Source organism: Onychostruthus taczanowskii, unplaced genomic scaffold, assembly GCF_017590055.1.
Source record: "Onychostruthus taczanowskii isolate IOZ18803 unplaced genomic scaffold, ASM1759005v1 scaffold39, whole genome shotgun sequence".
NCBI classification, from domain to species: Eukaryota; Metazoa; Chordata; class Aves; order Passeriformes; family Passeridae; genus Onychostruthus; species Onychostruthus taczanowskii.
Genome location: NW_024501348.1, coordinates 686,486 through 714,410, shown reverse-complemented (window position 1 = coordinate 714,410; position 27,925 = coordinate 686,486). Strand labels below are relative to the sequence as shown.

At 39.3% G+C, this 27,925-nt stretch overlaps 1 protein-coding gene across 2 annotated transcripts; it reads right to left on the bottom strand.

The window, feature by feature from the left end:
• Positions 1 to 1,181: 1,181 nt before the first annotated feature.
• Positions 1,182 to 27,925, bottom strand: GPR63 (G protein-coupled receptor 63). 2 transcript variants are annotated; one of them, XM_041412394.1, is made up of 4 exons: positions 27,577 to 27,925; positions 12,031 to 12,116; positions 7,417 to 7,494; positions 1,182 to 4,331 (listed from the first exon to the last, which is right to left on the bottom strand). In XM_041412394.1, exon 4 carries the CDS (start codon positions 4,187 to 4,189, stop codon positions 2,930 to 2,932), a length of 1,260 nt encoding a protein of 419 aa, XP_041268328.1. In that variant the 5' UTR covers positions 4,190 to 4,331; positions 7,417 to 7,494; positions 12,031 to 12,116; positions 27,577 to 27,925; the 3' UTR covers positions 1,182 to 2,929. The 2 variants fall into 2 exon arrangements, with proteins under 2 accessions (XP_041268328.1, XP_041268329.1); XM_041412395.1 differs by lacking the exon at positions 27,577 to 27,925 and adding an exon at positions 26,984 to 27,101.

The following is a 27,925-nucleotide window of genomic DNA, read 5'->3' as shown; positions in this document are numbered from 1 at the left end:
CAAGAAACCTTGTTACAGTCAGTGTAAACAAGTGCTTAATTATCAAGATAATTAACTGTCTGATGTTTGCAATTTATACTTCACATCCAGTACATATCAGAGACCATGAAAATCCCACAAAATGCTTTCCCCTCCTCCTTCAGGAATGTAATTTCATTAATTGTCCTGTATTGCTCATCTTCTTTCCTTCTTGAATTACTGTGTTCTACAACATTTAAATCTCTTGCACTGCAGAGCTGGAAGACAGCAAAAATACCTATTCCTGCCATTTAGACAATGTATATTCTCACTCTGTCACATTAAGCACAATTTTGCTGCTTTCAGAGATAAACAGGTATGACAGCTTTGAAACAGAAAATTTATACTAACCAGGTCATGAACTTGTGCTATCAATGTAAATGTAATTGAAAAATAAAAGCTTTACTGCAAAGACACACTAAAACACTCTGCTTTATAATGGAACTCCTTTAGATCAGAGAAATCTATACCATCATCAGTAAAACTGACAAGAAAGGGAAAGCATGGCCATCAATAACATCACCACTGCCAGGTGCCTTTACACGTAATCCACAGTCTCAGATGGCAGGTTTTTTTGTTTTGGGTTTTGTTTTTTTTTGGTTTTTTTTTTTTTTTTTTTTTTTTTTGTTGTTGTTGTTGTTTTTAATGAAATTACTGAATTCAAAATTGTTCCTTGTATACTCCTGAAATTTAAATAACAAGAACAGTTTTCAATAGCTGTCAATGAGAAGAACAGAGCTAACTTAGCTTAAATTAGTTCTTTATTGAACACCTTTAAAAAAATCTGGAGTTTGAACACTTTGTTGCCATCAGAAAGCAAACAGTCCCTGGACACCCACACAGGGCATTTCCTTCATACCCATGTGTACTGTGGGATACACAGAAGCAGATAAAATTGCCATTATTTTTGCTCCTCTGGTACAAGAAGAACGGAGAGGTCCCTATGCTTTGGGGCACTGAAAGATGGAAGCAAGAGAAGCTCAAACCCTAGCTCTGGTCGTTCATTGCTGTACATCAATCCCTCTGCTCATGGTCACAGCCCCAAAAAGCTGATTCTGCAGGTATTCTTCCCAACCCCACAGCAACTGGGGATCTGGCTCCAAAGCCCAAACCTAGGTCTTAATTCTACTTGTCTCACAATGCATACTTATTTAGCTGATTGAAAAAAAAAAAAAAAAAAAGTATCTGAGTTTGGTTTGCTATATCAAGGAAAATCCTTGTTTTTCTGCTTTCCAGGAGGATACCAACACAGCCTGACATTAATCAGAAAGGTAGTTTGGCATTTTAGGGAGAGAAGCTGATGCCTAATAGATGAGAACGGTAAGTAAACCCTTGAGGCAGCAGCCACTACAGAGACAAAGAGGTAATGAAAAAATCAACATGAAGTAGTGTCAGAGGGAAAAGGGGAATTTAACTTACATCCCCAGCAAAGTCTGCTGGCTGACTGTTATAAGGGGTAATGGCTGAAAGAGAGTAGATTTAGAGAAGATAGAGGAAGAAATTTTTCCATGTGAGGGTGGTGAAGCACTGCAACAGGTTTCCCAAAGAAGTGTGGATGTTCCATCTCTGGAAATGTTCAAGGCCAAATTGAATGGGTCTCCGAGTAGCCTGGTCTAGTGGAAGGTGTCCCTGCCCATGGCAGTGGGATTGGAGCAGGATGATATTTATGGTTCCTTCCAAGCCAAGTCATTTTATGATTCTGTGACTGTTTATGGTTTTGATCCAATACTTAAATTGCAAAACACATCAAGAATTCTTTATGTCCCTGCAATTACTATGCAGGCTAAATCCTAATCTCAGCTATGGTTCATTTGCTATTTGTGTGCTGGTTTACCCTACTATTTCTAATCCTATCCTAACAAATGCCTGACAGCATGATTTCAGCAGTGTAGAGCACACCTAGCCTTCTATGAGCTCCAAGCAGAAACAACATTACACCAACACAGTATAAATTGCAGGCCCAAAAATCACTATTTCAGATAGGTTTTCAGGCATATCATGATGTTTGGATAACTTGTAATAGCCTCAAGTAACAACTACAGCCACCCTTTACCCTGTAACAACTTTAACATGGACACTATTCTTCTAAACCATGTGTTACCCTAAACCTCAGGTCATGGTATTTTTCTTGCTTTCTCTTTCATTCCTCTGTTTTCTCCTTCTAACTCTCCTGATAACTGAGCAGTTAATTTTGATCAATTGCTAGAAAACCAGAAAATCTATGACTGTACATGTAGCTATACCAACATAAATTACCCTCCTAGAGCTTACATGGGTCTTTCATTGAAATTCACCAACATAACAAATAATAATAAGCAATAATAATACACCTTCAGTACAGAACAAAATATTCAAACGAACAAACTATATAGTAAATTTTGTAAAGTGCACAAAAATATTAATGGAAATATTAAAAAACCAGGTTTTTAATGTTACCATGAAAACTTCTGAAATATCGTTAAATTAGATAGAAATAATCTAATGAGACTTTTTGGCTCTAATATACCAGCAGACAGCAGCAACAGTTCTCAAAAAAATTACACCAACTAAATACACTGTATCTTAGCAGCATAAAAAAAGTTCCTACAATTAGATAAAATTGCAGGCCTAGTAAGCATAAACCTGACAAGATGTTCCAAATATAGTTTTCATTAAAATAATGGATTTCCATGGAATCCTAGAGGTAACATTTGTTATTCTGCTTACATTGTATTCTGGTAGTAAACCCAACTATAGGCAATCACATTCCCTCCCTCTATCTTCCCACAATTGCACAAAATTACTGAAAATTTAATCAAGTTATAAGATATGGCCACACTGAAAAAGCCATATGAAACAAAACAAAATTCAACCTAAAGCCTAAAAACAAATTACCCCAGCAAATAACAATCATAGTCAAACAACTGCAGTTTCAAACGACCGACCGATGCTCCCCACACACATAGATGGCACTGGGCCGGATGCGCCGCCTCGTATGGCCAGGGAGCTGTGGCAAGAACTTGAAGAATCTGGGCATCAAGTCTAAGCATGCATCATGAAACTTCTTAATCCTCCAGTAGTAAATCAGTGGGTTCAGTGCAGACTTGAGGTAGCAGAGCCAAAGGAGCCAAGTGCTTATCTCAAAAAAGTTGTGCTTGTAGTAGAAGTGGCTGTTGAACGTGGCAATAAGGCTGTAAGTGGTGAATGGTGCCCAACAGACTATGAAGACAAGGAACAAAATCAGGATGGTTGTGAAGGCACGAGTTTTAAAGCTCATATCAATATTCATCTGAAAAGGTCTCTGTAAGCTCATGAGACCAAGTTTGCTGGCCTGGCTGAGACATATGCTATCAGGGTGGCTATGGATACGAACTGCGTTGTGGCGGACAGTGTTGAGTATGCCCATAAAAGAATACAGCATTACCAGGAACGGAATAAAAAAAGCAATTAGCAAGATAACTATCACGTAGGCTCGGTAACCTGGGCTTGTAGAGTAGCCAAAAACACACTGAGGTGCTCTCGAGGGTATCTGCAGATTAGGATTCCCTACTGATAATGGAAAAGCAACAACAAAGGATGCTGCCCAGGAAATCACAATAAGAATCTTTGCACGGTAGGGGTTCAGTTTATCTTGCCTCTGAACTATGATTAGAAATCGGTCAATACTAATAATAAGAAGAATGGCTACCCCCTCTACAACAAAAAGCCAGAAGAACATGGCAGAAACTCTGCAAAATACATCCCCAAAAATCCACTGAGTGGTAATGATTGTTATCAGAGCAAACGGCATGTTCAGCACTGCCAGCAGCAGGTCTGCAAAAGCCAGGCTTGCTAAGAGGATATTAATTGCAGATCGCATAGCTGCCTTCTGGTAGACCATCAGGCAGACAACAAAGTTCCCAAGGAAAGAAACCAATAAGATAAATATCATAGCAGCAGAAAGAATGATCTGGAGTGGCAAACTCAAGCTCTTGAAAACTTCTTGTGACGGCAGGATAGCTGTGGTGTTTACTAGGAAAGTACTTCTCTCAGTGGTGAGCACAGCACCTGAACTATATCTCAATGGCTGTGTTGTGCCACTATGAAGCAAGAACTGGGGAGTGGTAAAATTCGTATAGGCATTTTCATAAACAATGAAAGTAGCATTTGAGGTCCCAGAGTGGGCCAGCGTCAACATTGCTGAGAAAACCATTGCTTCAAGAAAAATGAAAGCAGAACCAAAGGTCTTCAAGGCATTTCATCTTGTTCAGGCAGTATTTTGAACTGGTCATTTAACAATCAAAATTCAAGGTTTGAAAGCATCAAAGTTCTTAAGTTCATGTCAGTATTTCCATCTGAAAAAGAAGAAAGAAATGTAAATACACAATGTAAAACTCTCTGAAACCAGCAGTAACCTAGTGATTGATCAGCTTTCCTTAATGAGAACAGTATCCTTAATATTACGTTTACACTTCAGATAGACACAATTTACTTAAGCACCAGACATGGGAGTTTCATAATGGTTGGCCTTTCTTTCATAAGTCCTACTCCTGTAGTCCTGCTGTACTGTACAATACTCTCAACTCACCCCGTTTTTTTCTACCACAGCCAAGGCTGGAAGAACTTTAGTGTTTGAAAACAAACTTTACTGATTAAGAATGAATAAATCAAAAAAGTATTTTTATTTGAATCTCGTAATTTTTGAACTAACTTCTTCATTTTGTTTTGAAACTGCCTACAGGTAGAAACTTTAATAACATGTCTAAATAGCTTAAGTGGTATCAGTGTATTGCCTATTTGCCTGCTTGGTAAGCACTGAAAGCCTATTTATCCAAATTATTGCACATAATAGAGAATTCCTAGTTCCATGTCAGCTATGCACATCAGACACCTCAGGAAAAACATGAAAAATATCCTAACCTGTTATTATGAAATAACTTGTACACAGGATAAAATAATTTTTCAATTTGTTTCATTTAGGGGCTGACTCACATTCAGGTGCAGGAAACCATCACTTCTTTGGTCACTACAACTCTTCCCCTGGCAGTAAGCTTTCCTGCTTCCACTGGTCTGGGCACATTTTTGTTAATTCATCTTGGTATCCCATATAATTTAACCACGTGCACTCTCATTTTCCTTGTAAATCTAATCCTTACACATCCTGCTGAACTCCCTCCCTTGTCATTATAGTCATAGAATGGTTTGGGCTGGAAGGGCCTGTAAAGATCTTCTAGTTCTGATCTCCCGCTCTAGCAGCAACACTTTCTACCAGACCATGTTGCTCCGAGCTCCATCCAACCCAGCCTTGAACACTTCCAGGGACAGGACATTCACAACATCCACAGGCAACCTGTACCAGTGCCTCACCAGTCTCACAGGAAAGAATTCCTTCCTAATATCTAGTGTGAATCTATCATCCCTCAGCTGAACACCATTGCCATGACCTTGTAGAAAGTCCCTCTCCAGCCCTCCTGCAGGCCCCCTACAGGTACTGACACAATGCAACGTTTCCTTTTAGTTCCAAGCACTGTCATGTTGCACTATTACTACTAGTATTGTGTTGTTACATATATTTGCATGTACATATTCTTAACAAATAAAATGCAAAGGAGTTGAGAGCTCCCTGACCTTTTCAGTGATAGCTTTTTCACTCTGTCTTGGACTACTAAATTAAACACTCTCAGAGCACACTGGCATCTGATCAAGCTGAAAACCAGAAGAATTCAATGCCCTTTTCAAAAAATGATCACTACAGCCAGAAACATAAAGTGGGTTTCACCTCATTCATTCTGGATGACTGCAATAGTCCCTTCTGGCTGTTTTCATGTTTGTCATTAGAAAAGGGATAAAGGCATCTTCAGAGGGCAATCTCTCTCCTCCATCTCTGCACACGATGACACGCTTCCGCTACTAACACAAGCAGCTTACGGTAGCACAAACCCTGCCCACAGTATTTATGCAGGCTCTGTTTAGTACCAATGTCAGTAAAAAATAAAGGGAGGAAGGAATGCTTTTTATCAATTTACACAAGGACCACATGTTTTGTGTAGAATAAAAAGTTTACCTTTTGCGAGGTAATACTTCACCAACAAAGAAATTAACTGTAAGAACAACAAAATCTGATCTATGCCCCCAGTTTAGACTTCTAGCATTCTGAAAGCAAGCCTGCTCAGGCTGCTGTCAGGAATTCATCATATAAAATCAGTACTATGACCTGCTCCTTTCACTCCCTATCGGCAAGCTCTATCACTAGATGATTTCCTGGGCCAGACTATCATCAGCATTTTTATTTCTGATAAATTATTAACCTCTCTGTGTCCTTTAATTGCCAAGGGGATCACAAAAGACATTATTATAAACATCCTAATTTAATTTACCCTTGTGGTGGGCTGATCCTGGCTGAACACCACATGCCCACAAGGACCACTCTTTCACTCACCTCAACTGGCCAGGGGAGAAAAAATATTACAAGAGGCTTGTATGTTCAAGTAAGAACAGGGAGAGATCACTCACCTGTTACTATGAGAGGCAAAACCTCAACTTGGGGAAATTAGATTAAATTACTACCAATTAAATCACAGTAGGGTAATGAGAAAATAGAGCTGAATCTTAAAAACACCTTCACCCTACCCCTCCCTTCTTCCTGAGTTTAACCTTCTGCCTAATAATCTTCTCCCCATCAGCAACGGGAGGGAACAGGGGTTGCAGTCAGTTCATCACATGTTGTCTCTGCTGCCCCTTTCTCATCAGGGGAAAGACTCAAACTCTTCCCTGCCTCGAGTGTGGATTCCTCCCATGGGAGACAGTCCTCCATGAACTTCTCCAACACAATCCTTCCCACAGGCTGCAGTTTTTCTTGAACACTCATATGTGGGTCCCTTCCACTGGCTCTATAGATCATAGAGGAAGCTTCTGGCAGGTTCTCACAGAAGCCACCCCTGCTACCAAAACCTTGTCACACAAACCCAATAGAGAGTCATACAAATTCCACCTTCTAGAGGTCTTATTGCATAGTAAGACCTAACTTGAATGAAAGTTATCATTTTCTATTCTGTCCTATTATATTTAAAAAAAAACAAAACAACTCGTCAAAGTATATAAAGCTCGTAAAACTTGTCAAAAGTATATGAAGCTATGTACACTAACATTTTGCAAAAGTGACCAATTCCATTAACTTTATTATAGATTTTTCTTTCCCTCCATTCTCTCTCTTTATATTTTATTTTTACACTAACTCCTTTAGAGAAAACCTCAATGTTAATTACAGGCTGAAGCATGTATACTAGCCAAAGCTCTTCTTTATTTGATCTATATAAACTTTTCCTCTACTAGTCTTCTTTAACATTTTTTAGAATAAAATATGTAACCAACAGGAAAAAGGTCAGCAGAACTTTCCAGAATAAATAAGAAATATTTTAGCAATGAAAAAGAAAATCTCACCCAAAGTTCCACTGAGGTTTATGACTCCACAAGCTGAGAACACTATGAAGGAAAGGAAGCTGTAGCATTCTGCAGGAACTGCAAAAGAACACAAATTCAACAAATAATTCTGGATTTAAAATCTTGGAGCAAGAAAATTAGATCCCCAGGGTAGTATCTTTTATAGCTCTGTAAGCAATAATTCAGCAAAGGCAAATTCTGTATTTCTGATTGGCTTTGTATAGGTCTTCCTACCAAGGCTCTAAAATAAACTAATCTGTCCTTACATAAATGTAAAACCCTCCTACAGACAATAATTAGCTTCAAATCGGAAACAAAAAAGGGAGTGTTTAGTTTTGCAGAGAAAAGAGGTCACCAGAATGATCCTACAAATAAAATCTTTACTGGGGTTCAAGCTCTTTAATCTATAGAGGAGAAGAGGGAAATGCAAAACCATGACATTTCCTGATGATGAACATAAACTGCTTTTTAGGTCAATTTAATGAAAAAAAAGGTCAACTATAAAAAGGTACAGAGGGATCTCTCAAGAGCTAGTGGCAAGCTAACAGTCTACCCCACAAAATTCAGTATTAGAGATAAAGCTATGCCTGTACTGAAACCAGTTATCTACACAGTAACAGATGCTAAACCAATAATTACCATCCAGAAGAAAAACAGATCTTCAAATTTTCATAGTCTGCTCTATGAAAACATCAGCCATGTGTTCAGAATTGTTAGCAAAGGAACTGAGAAGAAAACCAGGAGCTAGCTATATACACTGTATATTTAGATACAACACCTGCTACAATACACATCTATGGTATCTCTTCAGCACTATGTTCAGTTCTGCACCACTTGATCTCTATTAAAAAGCAACTGAAAAAAGCTATCATAGAGGCCTACCAAGTTTTTAGTGACACAGGGAAAGTGAATGATTGCTGTCTCTCATAACATAAGAATAGGAAAAGTCAAACAAATCACAAAACACCTCTGGAGATCATCTTCTCCAACCACTCTGCTCAAGCAAGGCCACCTAGTAGAGGGCCACAATAGAGAAAAATTGTCTCCTCATGCTCAGGGGAATTTCCTGTTTCAATTTCTGCCTACTGCCTCTGTCACCTGGCACCACTGAAAGATCCTGGCTCTGTCCTCTTTGTACCCTCTCTTCAAGATAAGATCCCCCTGAGCCTTCTCTACTTTAGACTGAATAGTCCCTCCTCTCTCAGTCTTTCCTCACAGAAGGGATGCTCCAGCCTCTTCATCATCTTTGTAACCCTTTACTCTACTCTCTTCAGTATATCCATGTCTCTCCCAAACTGAGGAGCCCACATTTGGAAATTATTATTTCACAAGTAATTATGAAAACACTTGTTACAGGATGTTGTGGATGTCATAGAGCTTCTGTGAATTCAGACAGCATTTGGGACATATTTCATATCATTATACAGATGTCCATGTAGAAAGAGGTGAATCACCCACCTCTCTCTGCTGACAGCAAAGGATACATGGCCTTCTATTTGAATACAGACATCTGAGCACATACATGCGGTTACTTGACTAGCTTTAAATACACATAACAGAATTTGCTCACTCAGATTAAATTTACATTCTTTATGCAACAAAACCTCATACTCTGAAATATGAAGTTCAGCAGAGGCTTAAATGATAATGTATCATTTGATGATTTATGTATCATAAAAGCTTTAAAGAGGAAAACAAATCAAACAAAAACCAGAGAAACAACTGCTAATGTTTCATAGCAAACAATCAAAGTTTCAGAAAATACTGCTATATCCTAAATTTTCCTTCTTAAAGAAGAAACCAGACAAGGGGAGAAGGAGTAAAAGTGTTCTGCATCAGCTGAACAGATTGTGTTACCCTGCATTTCTCAAGTCAGAAGCACCCATTATAAAGCAAAGGACAAAGGACCCACAGGCCTCTATATTTTATTCCTAATAAACCCATAAAATGAAATAAAAATAATCTCACATATGTTCTCCCACCATCCCAGCTCTCTTTGCAAATAGCTACATCCCCTTTTGTGCTTTGTCCCCTCTGGGTGATGTTTGCATGTTTCTCTGTGAAGCATTAAGAGGAGGAGGAGGAGAATGACCTAATCCAAGCTGCTGCCTGGACCCAGCCCAGTGCTTAAAGTGGAAAGAGCACCAGCCATTTGGCTGTTGCGTAAGTCCTCAGCCCTATCTTTTCAAGAAGGATGAGAGTGATCAGCTGTTGCAAAGAAGACACCTAACCCAGTAAGAGAACTGCAGGCTTTGGATCCTACGTTGCTCCTGTGCTCCTGCTTCCTGATGGTTTTCAGTCGCACCCTTCTCTGGACTCTGTTTATCACTCTGAGTATGAAATATCTGTGTGCAGTGCACACAGAATCTGCATGCTCAGATATTGGTTTGGATTTACACTTATCTAACCTGCAGGCAATGCTCTTTCTTGGCTATCGTTGTTCATGAAGCGACTGACTAATTCAGCCAATAAACTCATGAGGTTCCCTTCTGTTGCCACCATATATAAATTTTTCTCTTTTTTTTTTTTTCTCCCTACTTAAAGGCCTTCTTCTGTGAGTATGCACATGATTATTAAACAGGTATCTACACCCTTCGTCCTACCCTTCCAACTTTTCCAAAATTATGTAAAGATAGAAATATAAGATGAAAGAAACCAGTAAGACAATTTCACAGCAACAGCATTTCAGTCCTCACTCACTCTTTGAGAAAGGCAGATCCTGTAATTTCAAAGCCCCAGTCCTTGCTGAATGGTAATCACACAGCTTGTAAAAGACAACCATGCTTTGATAGTTTAAATGGGTAAATCTACTGATGGTCAGGTACTCAAGCAAGAGGCAGATAGGTACCTTTTTGTCACAGCATTCTCACTGTTGGAACATGTACTCACAGATTCTTTTCAGATGCAAAAAAGCTTCATACAATCACTTTTTTCAATTTCAGTGCCAAAATTTACTGTGTATGCACATTTTCTCTCAAGCAAGGTTCTCACTCATATACAACTTTCTTTTTATGGAACATAATAGACACAATTATTTCAATGAAGTACATACTTATAGCTAAATAACACACAAATTCCATTCATCAAATATAATTATTGCTAGAACTATGGCGTCTGTTTTTAACAGCTTTAGAAGCTAAAAGGTTCCTGTTCAAAATTTGGATAGCACGCTCAACTGGAAATAAAAGATTATATGTTATATGCAAAACTGACATCAGTCAAAGCCAGGAATGCCAAAAAAGACAAAAGAGGGAACATAACAGTGTCATAATAACAGTTAAGTTTAACAGAGATCAGAACACACTATGAACAGCTGCCAAAATGTTCAGTGACTTCATAAATTTGTCAGCTAAAATCAAGCATATATTGGCAATACTGACCAGCACCAAGATTTCATTCAGCACACAAAAATCATTCTTATTCAGAAACCTTAAGACAGCACTGCCTAGTAGAGTGTTCCTATTTCTTTGGGATATTTTAAGTGGTCCCAGAAGCTTCTGCATGCTTTATAGCTACTATCAATGGTTTTATTTTACAGGCAAACTTCGGCAAAAAAAAGATTTTTTGCAAGATAAAAAAAATTTAAAAAGCAAAATATTCTTTGGGGAACAACAATAAAAGGAAGCATGAAGGACATGGGCTTATTTTGTTTTCAAAAGAATTTATGTGCCAAGAGAAAATACTCGAATTGTTTCTGACACCACATTATTGTACAAATAAGCCCAGGACACACCCCTCTAAACACGATTTAAGCATTGTTTCCCTTGCAATTAAGCAGAGGCAGGAACACGTTACAATGGAATCCTTTCTGCTAACACCAGTGAAAAGAATGAGTCAGAGCACAAAGCAGCAGGGACAATGTTCTTACTCACCTAAAAGAAACCAGCAGTTTTCAGTTTTAATACCTATTTACATATAACCTAAATTGAAACTAATCAACTACACTGCATGAGTAGATGACCCATAAAACTATTCATAAGAGGCATTACTTTAACTTAGGAAATTGTTCTTTTCTCCACTCTATAAACACTGCTGTGGCAATTTTCATAGCAAAGTACTGTGGGAAACAGTCACCTCTGCTTTGGGTCATTTAATACAACTAATTGCTCTCTTGATGATATTTCCTTATGACCTTAATTCAGAGAGCCATTAACTGTCAAGAAATGTCAGTCATGGTAATCATTATCACTACTGTAAACGACAAATATTCAAAATGTAAAAAATAATTGTGTTTTCTTAGCTCTTAGGAAAAATCATGTTCTCAATTTGCAGATCATGTGAAAGGACTTGGCCAGTTCTAGATTTATTTCTAGTTCTGTCATGTTTCCCCGACTTCTAACTTTCCCACCAGTTCAATGGTCACATTAACCATAATCATGATGAAAAGCTGAGTGAGTACTGCAGTAAGTACCTTGAGCATCAGAAAATATTGAACATTATTGGAAACATACTGAAAACACTCATAGTCTCCAACTAGTTATTAACATGCAACTAAGAAGTTGAGTTTCCTTAATTTTAAGTGAATCTTTGAATTATACATGCAATCACTCTATGTCAGTGTAGCAAAAAAACCCCAAAACACAAACAACCCAACAGACAAAACTCAAAGCATACCAATCCAGACAGGCTCCCATGAAGAACAGGAATCATAAGTCATCTTGTGCTGTTTTGTTCAGCTAATTATTCTCTTCCCAAATAACCTGCCAAAAAAAAAAAAAAAAAGTGTGACATATTCACATTCAAGGCAGGACAAGAGCAGAACAGAAAAATTTTCCCAGTAACAAAATTTTACTTTTATTGTGAGAAGTAGGATATTCTATGGATATTCTATGTCTCTTTGACAGAAGGCAGACTGTATGCCCCCTTTCTGGCAGAAAGTATAGAAAGGACATCAAAGTTCCAGCAATCCAAAGAAATCCTCATCTATGTCACCTATAGATGGCAAGAATCTCACCATTTCATACTAGTATCTGTCAGGGCTGGAGTAACACATTGTTTCAGGCCTCATTCAGCTATGTTTGTTTCACTTGTAGACAAGCACACAGCAGCCAGCTGTTCTAAGTCTTACTGCATCTATCAAAATATATTCTTACCCTTAACCATTAGGATCCTAATCTTTATATCCCTAAAGACACTCAAAACAATAACATTTAAATCTACTACTGAGCATCATAAAGAAGATAAATAAATTTTCCCCAAACAGCAAAGATAACAGCATTGGACAAAAAAGAAAACAGGTCTACAGAAGAAGAATAAAGTATTGAAGTTTCAAGTGCAGGATCTCAGCACTTCCTTTATGGGTGGTTGTACCATTCAATCATCATCACACTGCTAAAATACCTCAGATAGCTAAATTATTTCTGCAAACTGGGCCTAAAATAGCTAAAAAACTGCATATTCCATCATATGAGTTCATGACAGAATCAGTTATCCTCAGATATCATCAGTTCTTAACCAAGAATGTCAATTTTCAAGGTAGCTTTTCATTATACTCTTGGAAGGAAGCCATAAAATTTCAGTGAGCCTTGAAAACTGAGTTTGTGTCACACTAATAGTTTTAAGTAACCTAATTAATTTCTAAATAAATAAATAAATAGAACAAATATATGAGACACTTTACATGCTTTCTTTTAAAAAGCTACACAACTTTTAATTTCTGCAAGAATAAGCTTTAGGAACATCTTTAAGTCACCTCCACACTGGAACAAAAGATATCAGGATCCTTCAGGAACAGGTTTGTAAATAAATGATGCACAACAGGGGCTGAAGTACAAACCAGCCAATGAGTTTACAATGGCCTTCAGCAAGGGAAGCAGTAAGAACAAGCTGCTCTAAGACCTCCCATAATGTACTGACCCCTCCAATCACTCAGTGCTGAGTTTCCGTATCTGCAGCCAACTCAACATGGACTTCAAACACCCAAAACATAAGGGTTGATTTCCCAGACTGGAGTCTGCTGAAACATCTGCCTTCTGCAGAACACATTATCTAGTCACAAGGGAAGCCAGAGTCTGCAAGATTTTTCTGATAATCTATTAATACAAGTTGTTTTCCATAACCACAAAAATTTGGTCTTTGCATTTATTTCACAGAACAAAGAGGGAAGGAAAACAATTCCCAGATATACCTATGTATAGAAGAGATAAAATGTAGCCATTGGATTATTATAGACTTTCTCCATTTGGTTTGTTCCCTCATTAGTGAGGCAAGTAATATATACTGGTAATCTTCCCTCTTCTGCTTTTTGAAGTGTGAAAGAAGTGAATAGGTCTGCAAAGAGGCAGAAAACTACTGGGAGCCTGGACAAGATCAAATACCTCAATATCCTGTAAGATCTTCCCACCAGACAAGTACATCCTCTGACACAAGAGCCATTTCCAATCTCTACTCACACGATCACAGAAAATATTCCCAACTCTCACTAAAATAAAACTATCTTTAAAATCAATTTAGACAAGCATCTGAAACATCCTGATGAACTAGGAAATTCTTTCACTTCTAATCTCCAAGAAGAAAAAAAAACAGAAGTACTTTTCCAAAGTAAATCTGGAAAATTTTATTAAATTGGAGTACGTTAGAGACCTTGCTGGGCAAGATTGCTTTGGGTAGTTTTCTGTTGACATCTTGGGGTTAAAACAGTTTCATAATGAAATTCCCTTTTTTTCCACTCTATTATAAATTATTAGTCAGACTTTCTTCTAAGGACAGAGGGAAAAGCTTTGTAACCCACCATGAAATCTGAGTGCAAGGATTCCTGATCCTGCAAAGAGTTCTACTTGTGGAATTACAGCCTTTATGATATCAGCATTTGGACCTGGCAGAGCTACTAAAAGGGTAGTCCTGAAATTTTCCTTCTTCATCCACTCATTCCTGAACCCAACTCACTAGTCCCAAAGCAGAAGGAATAAGCTGAACTAAAACCGACCCTGGCAAGCTAATTTAAAAGCTTCACATTCCTGGCCTGAAGCTGTGAGATGCTGGGGAACATGGATCAAGGCTTAAGATGTAGATTTAGATTCTACATACTAAGAGATATTTTAATTTAACAGTCAGTCCTGTGCCACAAGCAAGAACGGTGCAAAACCTGTACTTACTGATGATCGTAGAAAAATTTGCATCTCTGATTCACCAAATCAGGAGCTGTCATTTACAAAGAACTGAAACAGTGGAGGTAAAATCACAAGGATCATACACATAATTAAACTTTAAGGTGTTTCCCACAAGTATCCAGATTAGACTTAGCAAGAGCCTAGAGAAGATCAGAAAAATTATGAAATTGCTTTTCAAGTGAGTCATAATATTGCTATGTACTTTACTAACAATTCTCTTTGTCTCTTCATGCCTAGTCAGTAGCCATATTTTATCAAATTTTCCTAACATTTTCTTGGGATACTAAGTCAAACCACAGGCAACAACGAAGTGAAATATTGAAAGCTTACTTCCTTCACAAAAGAGTCAGTCTATCAGAAGATAATAAGCAAGTTAAAAAGTCTGCTTCAAGTCAGAAAGCTTTAAGAGAGTTGTCCTAAGGCTATTTTGGCTTTTCAACTACAGAAACTTCTCCACTATATTCTCTGAACTCTGTGAAAATGTTCCACCTTCATATACCTTAAGGTAAAGATCTAAAGACTCCTTGCATTACATCATTCTTACTTCCTCTGTAGTGCCCCAGTATACCCAAAATACTATTGCATCGCCTTCTGCTAAAAACAGGGGAAGACGAATTTTTCTGTCAGTAGTTTGGACAACTGCTGTTAGCACACTGTCTTCTTTTGTAAGCGAGGGTTTCTAAAACTCAGCCTATAAAAATGGCATTGCTAGCAGCAGCACTCTACACGGGTAGAATTTAAGATGTATCTCCCACAGAAACATACCTGCTTCTTGAAATAAAATTTATTTTAACAAAAATTCATCTCGTTATGAAAAGATGCAGGGATGCTAATGAAAAAGTGATTAGAATGGCCAGATGTGTACACTCTTCACACAGTGTGCTGCTCACAAATTCTTGGGATTTGATTTAGCTCCCAGAGCAAAGCCATCAGCCCTGCTTCTGCTTTTCCCTCAGGGACTCAGGTCATGCTAGAGCCAAATTCTGTGCCTGCCCAGGAAGCAGTCCTGCTGCTGCAATACAGGTGTTATGGACCTCACTTCTTGGCACTTGGCTCCCACAGAAGAGATGCTGGTAGCAAGTTAAATAAGGCAACTCCTGCTCACCGCATTCTGCTCTGAGAGTGCTCAAAGGCTGCAATGGCAAGACTCAGCTGAGAACTAAGCCAAGATTTACTTTATATGCCTATTTATATTATAGCCTTTCTTCTCATAAATATACACCCATGTGCATATATTTCAATAGTTATTATTATCTCTAGTCAACCAAAGACAAACATAAACTGTTTAATACAAAAAAATCATCCTTTGGTTCTTTCCCCAGATTTACCCTATACTTTGCTTTTAGTCTAAATTAGTCCATTAAAAATCTACACGTTACAATAGTAACTTATTTTTCCTAAAAAAAGAGAATAAATAAACAACCAAATTATTGATAATTATCTGTGTCATCTGATTTGATAGCTTCAGAATTATTTTTGGGTCATGTCAGCCAACTGGAATAAAACTTCTAAGACAGCAACTATTTTGGAGAAACAATCCTAGTCAGAAATCTATTCAGGCTAGGGATTAAAAGACAGTTAAATTAAGAGTTCCCATCTGGACACCTCTCAGGGTGAGATGACATATTGCAGACATTCAGACCCCGCGCAATACAGGCACTAACAATTTCTGTTCAGACCCAACAAGCAGGGCTTGTAACATGCATCCCAAAGAAATAAAAAAATTTGATTACATTTGCAAGCCAAAAACATTTAAATGAGCTAGTCTAATCATTTTTAAAGCACACTTTTTTTCATGTAATACAAGAGATCAATGCTTCAATTTTTCCAAACTCTTTAATCATAAAAATGCAAAAACTGAAGAATTCAAATCCTTTCTAGGAAATTTTGAAGTACCTTATAATTCCTTGTTATAAATAAATTAACAGTTAATTGAATGGACTCTGTACTACTAATTAGTTCTGTACTACTTGGGACCTTTTAAGCAAACAGGAGACCAAATCAAATGCCTTCCATAGATAGTTACAGCAGCTCTGAGTTCACAAACTTCATATTTAAGAAAGATCTCTTTCCATGGAAAAGCTCCTCCAGTAGTAAGTTAGGGATTTTCACATTATTTTTAAAAAATAGAGAAATAAAAACTAAAAATCTGAAAAAACACACACCTCCAAAAAGAACAACAAACCAACCAAAAAAACCCAACTAAACAACAACAACCAAACAACCACTGAAAAATAAAAACATCCCAAATCCCTCCAACTTACAAAGCTAAGTATTACCTTACCAGAAAGGTGTAATCCATTAATTCCTGTTGTCTTCCACTTTGGTAGCTAAAGATCATATCTTCCTACTCAACCAAAGGCTGTCTAAATATGCTCAACTAATGAATTTTGCAAATAATGATGGTGTTCCTTCTGTTACGGAGAAGTATATTCAGTCTCTATTTAGACATGAAATTGAACCTGAGAAAATACTGCATGGAATTTATCATCCTGCAACCAAAATCACTCTAAATAGCATAAATGTAACATATAACTTCTAATTCAATTACAGCTACTCAGTAACAGCTGAAAAATTCAGACCAAGAGAGTTGCATCAACCTTTTAAAACACATAAAAGTTAGAAATAAAGTTATAGGCATGATTTATAGGAAAACAAGCACAATGACACCTACCATGAGACCAGAAAACTAAACCCTTGCTTCTATGCTCTCTGTAAACCTCTTTACAGACCATAGTGATACCGCTGAAATTAACATTATTCATCATTAGACATCAAAAACAAACACACATAAAATCAGAAGTGATGCTTCTCCGGTATTTCCAACTCAGGAGAAAAAAACTCTTAACAGTTTTCTCGTGGTCCTACTGTTCTTTCCACCACACATTGAGCACACAGAGAGTGACTTACAGGAAGATTCAAGGCATCAGGAGCAACCAGCCACCAGGGCAATTAAACTTGCTCAGTCCCAAAGCCCCTCAGCAAAGGAGTGATTATAGAGGAAAAGTCATGTTTTACATGCCATGAAGTTCTAGTCTATGCCTAGCTACTGTTCCAGTGAAAAGACAGTGGCAGATCCTGATCTGTATGCAAACTGACAGCACTCATATAAATCCAATAAATCCACTCATTTGACAATCAAAGAGAGAAATGTTATAGTGCCTTAATGCCACCTCCACAAAGACCTCTGTTGCCTACCTGGCAGAAAAGACCAGAAACAATTCTCTCAAATGTACTTTAAACAACAGCTCAAATGCTGCAGGTTGAGAAGGTTTAACATTGCTGGAACAGACACCTTTTCAAGAATGTGTTTTACTGGAAGCAGTTTAATTTCAATTCACAACATATAGAATTAAAATTCTACCAACCACCTGTACATAGCTGAAAACCTTCCCTAGCCTTCCACTTCATATTTAGCTTACAAACTATCTTTGCTTGACAAGTTCTTACCATTTTCAGTCTTACTAAGAGCTCTCCAGACCTTTTTGTTACAGAAGTAGCTAAGGCAAGTTTCTGAAGCTCCACAGACTGAACCATTGCCTGTCCTCCTTCCAGTCCACCTTATCGACAGGAGAGGTTGCTGTCTGTCCTGCAGGCTCAGCTTACTTAAGTCTTCATTAGCTGCATGCTTAGCTAGAATGGCTCAGGTATGCTTGCCCTTTTCACACCACCTCTGCTGTATCAGTCATTAACCCTGGTCTAGAAACCTGATACATTTTCAGCAAAAGCACTAGGAAAAAAAGAGCCAGGTATCTTCTTGGGCAGAGCAAGTATCAAAACCACAACTAAATTCCTCTGCTCTGAGCAACTTCATGTATGTGTATCAAATAGCTATAATATATATGTTTATACATGAAGTTCAAAACCTGTAATTTCACCAGGTCTGTAGAAGCTCTGTTTTTTCCTAAGCACTCTGAAGCAACTCAGCTCACTTCCCCATCAGTTTTTCAGTCAGACCATTTTGCTGCCAGGTCTTTACACAGTGTTACCTATCCACTAGTCAGTAGTTTGAATGATTATTTGAGAATCTGTGTCTCTGTACAGCTTCTGTCCATTTTCTACTTCCCATAGCAATTTTTTGTTCCGTGACCCATATGCCAGGTAGCATGAGCAGGAAGTTAAGGTACCTTTTGTAAATACTAATAAAGCAATGAAAATTAACGAACCATAAAATACAGGAAATTAACTTCTCATCACGTCATCTAGCTACCCACCTAAATGAGTTTAAAATAACAGCTTCAAGCAGTCTGATATTCTAGGGACACCCAGTTGCCACTTCATTTATAGTCTGTTTCCTTAGCAACACTATAATCCATCTGGCTGCAGAAAGCTAAATTCTCAAACCATATCCTCCCGCACACCGGAAATAGGCTCAAAACCATTTATATTTTAAACAGTCATCGTGATTACTGAGCATATAAATGAATCTGAAATGGCAGTAATGTCCTTAAAACACACATGCAAATTCTCACGGCTCTAGTTTGAAAAGCTGGTTCCCATACTGAGAATATCTTCCACCAAGAGTTTCAGAAATGAAAATATTTCATCTTTGTTTCACCATGTCCAGCTGAAGAGGCCTTCAGAACTGCATCTGGTCAATCAGTTATCTTAACAGTTTTCAAAGAAAAGTCATTTGCAAGACCTAGAGTGCAATGCCATTAATGACGGCCAAAAAAATCCTGATGAAAGTTGATCACATTACAAAGCAGAACCATTTGTCTTAGAAGTACTTACTCTTCAACTTTTTGCATCTAAAACTATAAACATCATCTATACAAACTAAACTGAAAATCCAGTCCACAACAGTAACTCTAAACAATAAGGGCATAAAAATTATAGGGTCAAAATATTCAGGATATCCAGGTGAAGAGCTGGATGGTAACTAACAATTTCCCCATGAAACTGGACAACATCAGACCTCCTATCACAGGATGAATGGATACAACTTAAAATCACAGAACTTATCTTAAACATACACCGTTTCACATGAATTTGGCAACTTCAACTTTGCAAAGTTATGTAGAACCACCACTGCCTGTATCTCAAAGACTCATCAACAGCAAGCCAGTCTTTAATCCACAGAATACCTCTGGCATGCAGTGAACCATTTCAATTCTGCATAAGTTTGTGTGACTCAGCTGCACAGTGGTGGCACACAAGTCCTCATTGCCTGACCTGCTGACAGCATTGAAGAGAGATTTGAGCAGGCTGAGCATTGAACTGGGTAGCCCTTTTGGCAATGTTTGGCAAAATTGGTAAGTGCTTATCAACACGAAGCCCCAGCCTCAGACCTTAGGGAATTCCACTTCCTTACCAGCATCTGGTTTTACACACACCATCCTCCTCCTCCTTTCCTTCCTACTAGGGCTGAGACTGATCTCACCTAATTCAACCCAGGTTTGAGGCAACCACATAAGCTTACTCAGCAGTCAGACAGAACATGCATTTCTGGAAAGTGAATTCACCTAGGTCATTTCATGTAACTATTTTATTTCTCTTGTTTTGTAACAGTATTGTACATGAACACCTCTGGGTACCTATAATGGTCTGCACACATCTGCCTGAAAATCTGACTCATGGTTCCATGTAAGAGCAACATAATGCTTAGTAGGTACAATCTGCAGTTCTGTAGGTAGTTTCAGCAAACTACAGAAACTGCGCTGTAACAGTTGACACCAGCCTCCCCAAGGAGTGATTCACCAGGGCCCTCCTTCCTGGAGTTAAGATGTTGGGACCTTCAGCATGCTCTGAAGCTTGCCAGGATCCCATAAATACTGTAACCAAATCAAGATAACCAATCTTCCCCATTATTTCAGAAGTGTGAAATCTTGGAAGACCACCAAAGGGACTGGTCAGTCTCTGAACCAATGCCTAATTCACACTCATTTATACTGGCAGCAAGAAACAGGATCTGATTGTTTATTCAAATAGCTTGGATATTGCTTGGATATTCAACATATCCAAGAACAGAGACATACTTTGCAAACAGTGCAAAAAAAACAGAGAGAATATTCCAGGGCTATTTTATCTTCAACCTTGCTGCAAATAGCTTGAAGTATATCACCACATTGGCAGTGTACCATGAAGATGCTTTTTCAAGTCTATAATTTGTGGTGGCCTTGAAAACACATTTAATCCAGTTCATTTGGATCTAACAGTTTAACAGCATAAGTGCTATTACCTGAGATTTCATGCTTTGATTTGATATCTACAGAAAAGATGAATGCAGTCGGAAATTGCCTTCTTATCAAAGTGAAGGGAATAGGGAGGGAAACACTCCTAACTTCAGCCAGCAAATGCACTCAACCCCATCCCTATTGTCGTAATAAATGCAATGGAAATTTCTAACAGCAGATGCAGATGTCCCAATATCAGTAATGCATAGTACAACTCCTGCCAGTTATAAATACTCTCAACATGTCTTATGAGTCCTTATTAAATACTGCCAAATTTCTTTTAAATGTCACCTCCTTATCATAAGTGACACACTTGGAGCTTGAGCAGACATGCTGAATGAATTCAGTTGTGTAAAGGATAGAATTAGCTTTTCTCAGCTCTACCAACTCACAAACCCTTCAAACCAGAAATAAGGCATGTGGTGGGAGGCCCTACTGCAATTCAGTTGATTTTGCTTCAAAAATAACGAGGTAGTTCCTTTACAGGCCACATGATTTTCCCAGAGTACTCAAGCATATGAAGGTCTGGGGTACTAGTGAGCATGTGTGCATTGCTGAGAGAACGGAAGCACAAATACAGCACACTCATTTCTTCTACGTTTCATAACGTGTCTTCGGCTAGATGTGGGAAGTTTGGATTTTTACTTTGGTTCTTAAAGTCATTTTGGTAATAGGATGAACCACAGGAAATGTGGATGTGAATTTTAAATCATTATCTGCACGTTGAGGTTTATATATGCAAAAGCATATGCACATATATTTAGTAATATCAAAATGTCATGTGCATATGATGTTCAGTGCTTTTAAACACATCCACAAGTCTCATGTAAGACTCAAGAAAACGGTCTAGAGAAAATTCAGAAGTGACAACTGACAAGAGTCAAAATCAAAATGATCAAGTAATAAAAGGTTTGTTGGAACATCTACTGAAAATAAGAACTTAATCAAGATATATAATGCATTTTCAAATTACATTTCAAGTCTTTGACAAAAGAAAGTCATCTCTATTTTTCACAAGGTATCAGACTCTTTCTATCATTATACCAAATGAACCTTGTACAATCCTTGAAAAGGGATAATTTTATGACTTACACTACTGATGTGGAAAACTAGTAGCAATAACTGCTTCTAAGTAGTATCAGGTTTTGAAGTTCTAAGACAGCTTTAGAAAGACAGGATTATTATTTCACAATTTGCATTAAAAATACATGCTTTTTCTTCTGCTTTGTTGCACAGTTTTTCCCTTGTGCTCATAGCAATCAAAACCTCTTGTTTGTGAAGTTTTCTGCCCTTGCCCCATCACTTTTTTGCCTTTTTAAAAGGCAGGATAACTTGCACAAGACAGTAGGGTAATGAAGATAATTTAACTTTTCCTGAAGAACTGAGACACAGACATGAACATCACCACAAAAGAAATACACATTGAAGTTAATTATTAAACATTCAGAATAGGCTGCAAGTAGGACATGTGATCATATATTAAGCAATGACAAGAAAATAAAGGACTGAAAAGGTGCTCACTCAGAATTAACCTTGCCTAAATGTAGCTGTCCTGAAAGCTGGAGAGAAAGGCTAAGAGCCATTGAGACTCTAACGATACAAAGCAGAGAGACACTGAGAAAATAATACAGCCATAGGAATAAACTACTTTCTGAACAGGCTTATTTTTGTCCCCACCGATTGTGCCTGAAAGGCTAGTTGAGACTACTTCAGTGTCAATGCAGTACTCTGCAGATCATTTCTAACAGAGCCCTCAAAAGTAGTCAGTGGGTTTAAATTGGCTATGCAGGGGATCCATACACCTAAAAAGGTGGGGAAAAAAAAAGTCACAGGATGACTTAGCCGGCTTTCAGAAGCCCAGCTTGAAGACTTAAATTTACCTCCTAACCACCAGCATCTATTCACCACACACAATGAGGCAGTCACCTGATGGAAACCAGCTTGAAGACTTAAATTTACCTCCTAACCACCAGCATCTATTCACCACACACAATGAGGCAGTCACCTCATACATACAATGCATGGTCATGTGTAAGAAAGGAGAAATTTCAAACATCTCATCTGATTCAAAAAGCAAGGCTAGCAAAAGACTTTTATTTTGCCCCCATAAACAAAAAAAGTAATCCAACTGATTTGATCAGCCTGTTACTGAATAAGGTGTGCAACCACGGCTGGAAGAGAATTGTTTTTTATGTATTTGGCAAAAGTTATCTATATTCCTAACAGAAATGGAGCTATTAAGCATTAGAAAAATATCTGTTGCTTTTAAGTGCACAAGAACCTCATTCTTCTTGGAGGTTCACAGCAAAGAACCAGGACAATCGACACAAGCTACAGTATGGTAACTTCAATTAGGCCTTAGGGGAAAAACTTCAGAGTCACAGTGGTCAAACACTGGAACAGGTTACTCACACAGGCTGTACAGCTTCCATCCTTTGTGATTTTCAACACTCAAGTGGACGTGACCCTGAGCAACCTCATCTAACTTTCAACCGGACTCATCTCTGAGCAGAGAGGTGGCCTACATGACCTCCAGAGGCCTCTTCCAATTTCAATTATTCTGTAGTTCTCTGCCCCAGCCTCAGTTCACCTAGGTTACAACAGCGATTATTTCCTCACTACAGCCTGCAAAAGCCAAGTACTGGATCTGAAAGCCAGTTTCCTCTTTGCTTTCTAAACCTGATCTGCTTGGCCAGCTGACCTGACCCATGCAACTAGAGGGCTGCACACTAGATTAGGACAAAATAGTCACACTGGCCAAATGAAGTCACTAGCAACTACAATTTATTAAATCAACAAAGAAAAGGATGTGTCAGAAAAATATAGAAAACAGCAGGGCAATAAGATAGCCCAGGAAGAAACAGGGAAGTAGAATATTGCAGGTAAAACAACAGTAAAGTCACCAGACAGAATCACCCAGCGAATGGGTGGCCAACAGAATTGGAACTGGGCATCAAAGCTTCAAGTCAGTTATATTATATTACATGAAAATTAGGAGGGTTATTTCATAACAAGTGTATAAAGGCTGCTATCTCTCTTAATTGTCAATCCACCTATGGATCATGACCTACCACATTTTAGACAGTTACAGCCTGAGCTGGCATTTAGAGGTTCTCACTTTGCTAATGATATCAGAAATGATCAAAGATACCGGAGGAAAAAAAAATACATATTTTGCTTCTATTTCCTTTAAGGGTTAAAAAAAAAAAAAAAACCCAAACCAAAACAAACAAAAAACAACAACAACAAAAACAAAACAAAACAAAAAAAAAAACCAAAAAAAAAAAAACCAAAACACCCACTTAGAAAATTACACCCAAAACTACACCCAAAAACTATGTTAAAAAATTAGGTTTCGAAAGTCAAGCACTGAAGACTTGAGAAGTAGCAGTCAAACCCTGTGCCTTCAATTAAACCCTGTGACACAGGCTTTAACTACGTGACTAAATTCTACTTATCCACACAGAATCCATCTTCTTTCAGAAGGTCACCAAGACGAACAAGAGTTCAAAACCTTGCTTTCTCCACAATTACTGTATGTCACCATGTCACTTTTAATACACATGATTCAAGCCTTGCTTTAGTAACTACAAGGAGGAGAAAATCCAGGAGAGATGCAAAAGTCATAACCAGACACTAATTTTGACTGCCTTATTTTAGATGCAAAGCATTCTGAAAAAAATTTGGTCCTAGCTAGTAGAAGGCACAGTTCCCATAGGCCACATCATCACTACTTCAAAGCTTTAAATTTCCACACTCTTCTGTGCTTATGTGGTCTTGATAATATTCTTTTAAACACAGCTTGTGTATAATAAATGTCTAGATTGAGGTAAATTAGGTTACAGTTATGCAAGAGATTTCTCAAAGTGCCATTCAAACCAGTGGGACTCCAAAGATACCGCCAATATACGTTTAAGTGTAATACACCTTACTGAACCAGTGCTTTTACTCAGGCCAGGAGAAAAAAAAAAGATAGCTCACCTTTCTCCCAAACTACACACAGAACTAGCTCAATATTAAGAATTGTATTTTATGAGGTTTCATTCTAACGAAATCAACAGGAATTCCACTGTGCCAAGCTGCCTGTTTGGGAAAGTACTTTAGAGCATTAACCCAGTCCCATCACATACTTACATAAGTATTTAAGTATTGCCCTCAGCTGGAAATGAGATGGTTAAACAATTTCACTATTCAAGTTCAAACTGTGCTACTATCTAGGTTAGCAAAATAAAGATTGACAACAAATTACAGAGATGAAAAGTACACCATTCTATTAAAGTGTTTTATATGTCTATGAGAGGCAGCATGATCTGACAATTTTTGACCTGAAACCCTACTTCTGGATACTACAAGTAGGATTTCCTAGATGATAGATACACTTCCTCTTGCCTCACCTTGCTTTTAACAACTAAGTCTGACATCCTTTGAAGCATTAAAAAACAAAACAAAAAACAACAAACCCAACTTGCTCTGCCCAACTTGCTACTTATAGCAAAATAATTATGCAAGTTCCATGTGACTGCAGGCCAAGGACCTTCACATCTAGCCAACAGGACTGCTTATGGACATGCATTGCCTCAGGAGTACATTCCCAGACAACCAGAACAAGTCACATAAGACTCTTCCTGACCCTCTTTACCTTTCCCTTATGGACAACTGGGAAAACCACCAAGCCTTCACCTACTCCCTCTTCAACCACATGCACAAGCAGAGAAAAAAGGAAGAAAGCAGTCCTGGTACTTCTAAGCAGCAGATTATGAAAAGCAGCATTTTATAATGCCAGAGATCCTCAATGGAGGGAAATTAAATCACTACCATTGAATACAGAGTTAAGGGAGGCTACCTGCAGATAGACAACATTACAGATAGACTATGGCCACACCAGTAAACCAAGCAACGCCAGGAATCACTCCCTGGAAATAGAATTCACTGTCACACAGACTGCTGAGCTGCCACACACCAGCACAGCATCCTTCTGACACAGGGCAGCTACAGGTCTCCCATGCAAATTTCCTGTTCTGGAAGGCAAGAGAGTTAAACAGCATTGACAAGGGCTAACCCACAGCACTTAGCTTCAGAATCAGAAAATGGTCTTGGGTGCTTTTCATTAACTGCAGAGAAGCAATCACAGCCTCTCCAAGCTTTATCTGCTACTATTCCTAGAGGAATATTTTAAAAGTGGCAGATGCAATGATGAAGCACACAAGCAATGCCTGATCAGCAGCACCTGACAAAAGTCACCTACGCATTGTAGTGCGCAAGAAGAAAATTAGAAACTCGGAGAGTTCATCTTGCCTTCTTCCTGTTTCCTCTGAGTAGGCAGACATTGCATGTGAACTAGTAATTTCCAGAGTCTCATTTATTTTCTCACTTAAAAAAAAAAGTTTTATACATTTAGAATACACGCTTACAGAAAGGCTACTCTCTAATAGAGGAGTAAGGTAGAACAGCTAAGAGAATGTACTTTAGAGTGCTGATCATTTGCCAGTAGATATTTCAAAGCAAAGTTATTTAGAAATTACTGTACTTCTAATTACTAATCATTACCAAATATGCTTCTGTAGACTAAGAATGTAACTACTAGTGGGTTTATACTGTTATGCTGGAGCTACAGCAACGTTGGTGAATACATTTTCATAACATGTAACTGTGCAAAAACAACAAACCCCCCACATTTGACACCTGACAATAAGCAGGTATTCTGTGTCACCAATCTTGAAACAATTCTGACATTTCTTTACATTTTCAGTTAACTTGAAATGGTCTATTTAAAACTGCCCTTTTCATAATCTGATACCTCTGACGCCTTTGCTCTAATGTCAGAATGTGCAATATGTCCCAGAGAAAATTATGTAAAACCCATTTGCCACTGCTTAAGCATTCATTATCCATTTCAGTAAGGACGAACAATTTTGTTTAACAACCTCCTTGGGCACGGATCTAACTTTCCAGCCATGCCTAGCTCTGACCATTGAAAATTCCCATGCTATCTGTAACTTACTGTAAATCAACTGTTTGCTTGTTTGCTTGGAAAAGTGTTTTTGTTAATTGCTAAGAAAAAGTTTATTGTATGCTTTGTTATATACATATATATGTATATATATATATATATATACACACAGACAAGGCTGTACTGTATTTGACTTTTACAAAACAAGTTTGGAACACCATGTGGCATACCCAAACAAAAATTACACACACATTCAAGTAGATGAAAAACAATCAAAACCAAGTGAGACGTTTCTATTTCTTTTTTGTAGGAGCGACACACACACACCGTACCGACACCGGCGGCTTCAAGAGTTGAGCAGAAGCAGCAGCCTGATGAGCAGGTGACAGCAAGCAGCCAGCTCCCCCGTGCCTCTAAGCAGCGGCCCGGAGCGCCGATCCCGGGGAGCCGGCGGGAGCCAGGCCACCTCCCGGGACGGAACCCGGCCGGAAGCGCGGCCCCCGCCCGCCGCCCCCACCGCCGCCGGGGGAGGAGGAAGCCCCCCACAGGCGGCTCCACGGGCCCCGGGACGCGGCCGAGCGCGCCCACCCGGCTCCGGCAGCGCTCCTGCCCCCGCTGCCCGCCGACGGCTCCGGCGGCCCCGCCGGGAGAGGAGACGCCCGGCTCCCGGTGCCCACGCAGCCTCCTCGGGGCGCCGACCCCCGAGCAGTTCCTGGCGTACGGGACGGATCCCCGGGGCTAGAACGCCTTCCCGGTGGTGGGACCGCGGCCGGGGGAAGCGGCAGAGCCGTGGGCGCTCCCCGCGGTCCCCAGCACAACTCTCTCCGCGCTCCCGCCGCCCGTCCCGCCGCCCCTCGGCCGGGCGGAGCAGCAGCCGGTCCCGCGGAACTGCCGCGGCGCGACGCCGCCGCTCGCCTCGCCTCACCTCACGGTGTGGCCGGAGCCCTGCGGAGCCCAGCGCAGCACAAGCCCGGCCTGAGCCCATCCCTCCGGGAAGTTTCCTGCCATCACAGCGGCCGGGGAAAACAAAAGCTTCCGAGCCGGGAGCGGGAGCAGAAGGAGGAAGGGCAGCGCAAACAGAGAAGTGAGGGGCATTGCTCGCCCGCCACGCCGCTGCCCTCGGCTACCGACTCCCGCGGAGGGCAGCCCGCTCAGCGCCGCCTCCCCATTTGCTTCGGCGGCGGCTCCGCTGGCCGGGCAGCGCCGCGGAACCGGCGGACCGAGGAGCAGGCAGGCGAGCCAGCGCCTCCCCCGCTTTCCTCCGTCCGTCCGTC

Excerpts from the sequence above, each read along its gene's own strand:
- GPR63 (XM_041412394.1), bottom strand. The coding sequence starts at position 4,189 with ATGGTTTTCTCAGCAATGTTGACGCTGGCCCACTCTGGGACCTCAAAT.